This window comes from Cariama cristata, unplaced genomic scaffold (assembly GCF_000690535.1).
Source record: "Cariama cristata isolate BGI_N322 unplaced genomic scaffold, ASM69053v1 scaffold1920, whole genome shotgun sequence".
Classification (NCBI taxonomy): Eukaryota; Metazoa; Chordata; class Aves; order Cariamiformes; family Cariamidae; genus Cariama; species Cariama cristata.
The window spans coordinates 17030-20836 of NW_009595040.1; the positions used below are offsets into that span (position 1 = coordinate 17030).

General features: G+C 38.1%; 1 protein-coding gene across 1 annotated transcript; it reads right to left on the bottom strand.

The window, feature by feature from the left end:
* Positions 1-3115: 3115 nt before the first annotated feature.
* On the bottom strand, positions 3116-3259 carry LYRM4 (LYR motif containing 4; the record flags this gene model as incomplete). The annotated part of the gene is made up of 1 exon (XM_009700154.1): positions 3116-3259. A coding segment is annotated over exon 1 (144 nt), but the record flags the coding sequence as incomplete, so codon positions are not given.
* Between the last annotated feature and the right edge of the window lie 548 nt (positions 3260-3807).

Genomic DNA, 3807 nt, shown 5'->3' on the forward strand with positions numbered 1-3807 from the left:
TGGCTCTCAATGACTTCTCTCAATCTTGAGTCAAAAAAGATTTCTTACAAAATTTCTTTGCCATTACTACAAAGCAGCAGATTAAAATGGTTCTGCTGGTGTAATGAAAAAAGCGGAATCCACGCTAAGAGAAAATAACAAATCCTGTCTAACCTTTTATTGTTGTCATTTTCTTCGATGGATAATTAAAAGCACAACATTTTTACCAGTGCAAAATACAGGCCACTATATGAAACAGTTACCTATTGTTCATGTACAGGCTTGTTAGAGATACTTGTTTACACACAGCCTTATGTATATGTTGATGTATGAACAAAATGTTCACTAGCAACCAATGAATGCAAAACATCCTTAAGCCCTACTACTCCTTGACAAAGGAGAGTGAGCAGGTGTACCAGTCAGATTAACCAAGCCTGCCTGCTCTTCCTACTCTTTCCAAGGCAGCTGAAACACCTGTCTGATGCTAAGGGACAATCTTTAGGCTAAAAGGAATCTTCATAAAAGGTGCAAGACAAAACCTACACTCTAGGAGGAAAAGAGTCTGCCCTGTCAAGAGTCTGTTTTAGAGAAACGGTATCTTTTTTCAGGGTCTACAGTAACAGGTAATCTGGGTGTTCACAGGACTCAGACAGGAGAGAGGAGTTTTATTTTAAAATTATGGCTCAGATGAGTCAGTAGAACCATGTTTTGTCAAAAGAAAAGCTGGAAAGCTTTTATTTTAGCAAGACTTATCCACTATCTGACTTAGAAGTGCCTTAGTTCTTAGGCTTACAGAACCAGTGAGAGCCAAATCCTGCCCACATCAAGTCAAGGTACCCCAAAATTAAGATACTACAAATTGACATCCTCATTTCAGCATCCCAGATACATACCTATAAAGTGGGAACAATATTTCCCACCTATTTCAAGTGCTTTGGTACCTTGAAACCGAACTCTTTTCAGAAAAAGGAAGTACTTGCTATTATAAAAGAGTTGTGCCAAGTAGGTTCTAGTTAAGATATTTTAAACCAAAATACATTTAGTGCACTTCAGTCATCCATTTCATGGCAAAACAGTTACTGTGGTAGCCTCACTACTGTTTTCCTGATTTATCAAAGATACAATGTTTACATTCTTAGATCCATCACAGAGCATTTTCTGAGGTGCTGACAGGAATTTATCTTAGCCACAATCTAGAAGAGATTTTCTGTAGCATTTTACTAAGGGAGATCCCAAGTCCACAAATTGTTACTTCTTTGATGCAGACTTCTGTAAGTGGCAGAATTTATCTTTTGCCACCCCCGGTGACAGATGTCCTGTTTGAACTAACTGAATTTTCATCCAGCCAGATGCTCAGGAAGCAGGCCTAACCAAAGTTAGTCCTATTGTGTGGAGCTATCAGTGAAAACTCAGCACCAAACTCAAAGAAAAATTGGTTTGGCTGGAGACTGGGCTGATAAGTGGCCAAAACTGCATTAACACAGCAGAAAATCTGACTACAAATCAACCACATTATGCTGTAAATATCTGCAGGCATCAGGGTCTGTTGAGCTCTCCCTCCACAGCAGCTGGCTGTGTGGCACTCTCCCCTTGAGCAGGGACACCTCTCAAGGTTACCCCTCAAGGCTGGCAGATCCCTTACCTGACACTGATGGGTTGGTTAAGTGACATTTTTTGCATGCATGTAATATTTAAGATACATATCATAAGCTTACATGATAATCTTTGTATCCCATACTAACTTTAAGTTAGTAGTAGAGTATTGACCACCAATACATCTGTACTTATTAAATACTTTATATACCTAAATCTATTTATTAGAACTCAATAAACTATTAAGCTCAGATCTGTCTGAGTGATCTCTGACCTGTGACACCCTCTCCTTCATTGTCTTCTCCAGCCTCTAATATCTCCCCGGAAAATATTGGTTATCAAAGTTCTCCAAGATAAAACCTCAAAAAGAGCTGAAAAGGCTACTCATTTAAATATAATTGCATTGAATCAATTCAATCTGAATTGCTTCTCTGAGAAACACTTTTAAAATAACCCAAACACTGCTATTTTTGTAAAAAAAGCTAGCAAAGCTATGGTAGCACAAAACAACACCTGTTCCTGGGAGAAGAAATGCCAAAGAAATAATTTAACTTGCACAAAATATTCATACTTAATTGCCAAATCAAAGGGCTCAGCTTCCTACTGAAATAAGAATCCAGCTAACTGACCTGCTGGTTGTTAAAAGATTCATGTTAGAACAGACCATGGAGGAATAGGCACACATATTCATTTGATATTTAATAAAAGTACTACTGAGCTCTGACTGGTGTCAGTAAGTGCAGATTTTGCAAGGAGGGACAGCTTAAGGATTGCAAGCAGCCTTAGAGAGTTCAGGTGCAGCAGCTTGCTTTCTTCAAATTTCCATTGGTCACTGTAGACAGACAGTGGGTATGTATAAGAAGTAATAAAGTATCTGAAGTTCAACGAAGTATAATCCATGTCTAAATAATATGGTACCCAGTGGAAGGAACAAAGATGCTTATAAATGCTACTCAGACAAGGTCAGAGAAAAATATTGCCAGTGAATCAACTTTTTCCAAAGATAAAAATCTATCACCCCGCTTGGACACATTTAGCCAGCATTTACTTATTTCATTTCAGGATTTTCCTGGTTTGCTACTGTTTTAACACTGTATCTGGAGGTGGCGAAAAATAAACACAGAAGGCAAGACTATTTGGAGCGAGTGTGATAGCCACTCTTATAAACCTATGAGGGAAGGAAGAAAGCATGAGGAAAAGAATCTAACACACATGAGCTAGAGGGAACAGATTCAGAGGAAAATACGGGCAGAAGAGAGAAGAGGAGTAAAGAGATATTAAAACAAACAGCAGAAAAGGTAACGGAAGAGCATATTCTGACAGCAAGGCCCATTCCAGTTAATGGACCAAACATCCCTAAATCCCCCATTGCAACCATTGTGGATAAACAGACATTTCCCACTCTCTCAAACTCAGACATACAAAAACTACCGTTCATCTAGAGATGTTTTGAGCAAGGATCTGTTTTTTCCATCTGTAGTGGCATAAGACAGTTAACTGAGGCGTGTACAACTCTTAGATAAAATGAGAGAAATAAACATACCTGCCGATGAATAACCTCTAGGTTTGCTTTGGCTTTATTCACTAATTCTTCTATTTTTTCAGAATCTTTTATATTCTTGTTTTCTCTGAAGGCGTCTCTTATCCTTCTGATGGCATACATTCTAAACAAACAACAAGACGACATGTATTCAGAGATGTGCCACAGTTTATGACATTTCAACATTCTTTAAAACATGGTGATTTTAAACAAACACATAAATACACATATATATCTTGCCCAGTTCTATACATACATCTTTTCATTCAAAGTCTTGTCCTGCCTGAGTTGAAACAGTGACCAGATTCTTTAATTTAAAAAAGTGGTTTTACTGGACGTTATTGTAGAAAAATTTCATGTTTCAAGTATCAGTCCAGTCCTTACTGCTTGCTATTGCTGTACACATACCACTGGATGCCCAGCATGGATACTGCAAAGCTCAAGAACGTAACAAAAAGCCTAAGAACCAAAAAATCATCCTGCAAATTATTTTGAATCAGTGTGACTACTCTTATTCTGCATACTCTGAAGGTCCTTGAGCTAACCACCAAATACATTAAATGTTATTACTAGTTCTGACTTTGTAATCTAGCAGTCAAAGGTAGACTGATGGACCAAACGTAACAAAAAGGGCTCCTGCCCTATCACCTTTTTCCTTTCCTGTTAAAGTATATTTCACCCCTCAGTCCAACACC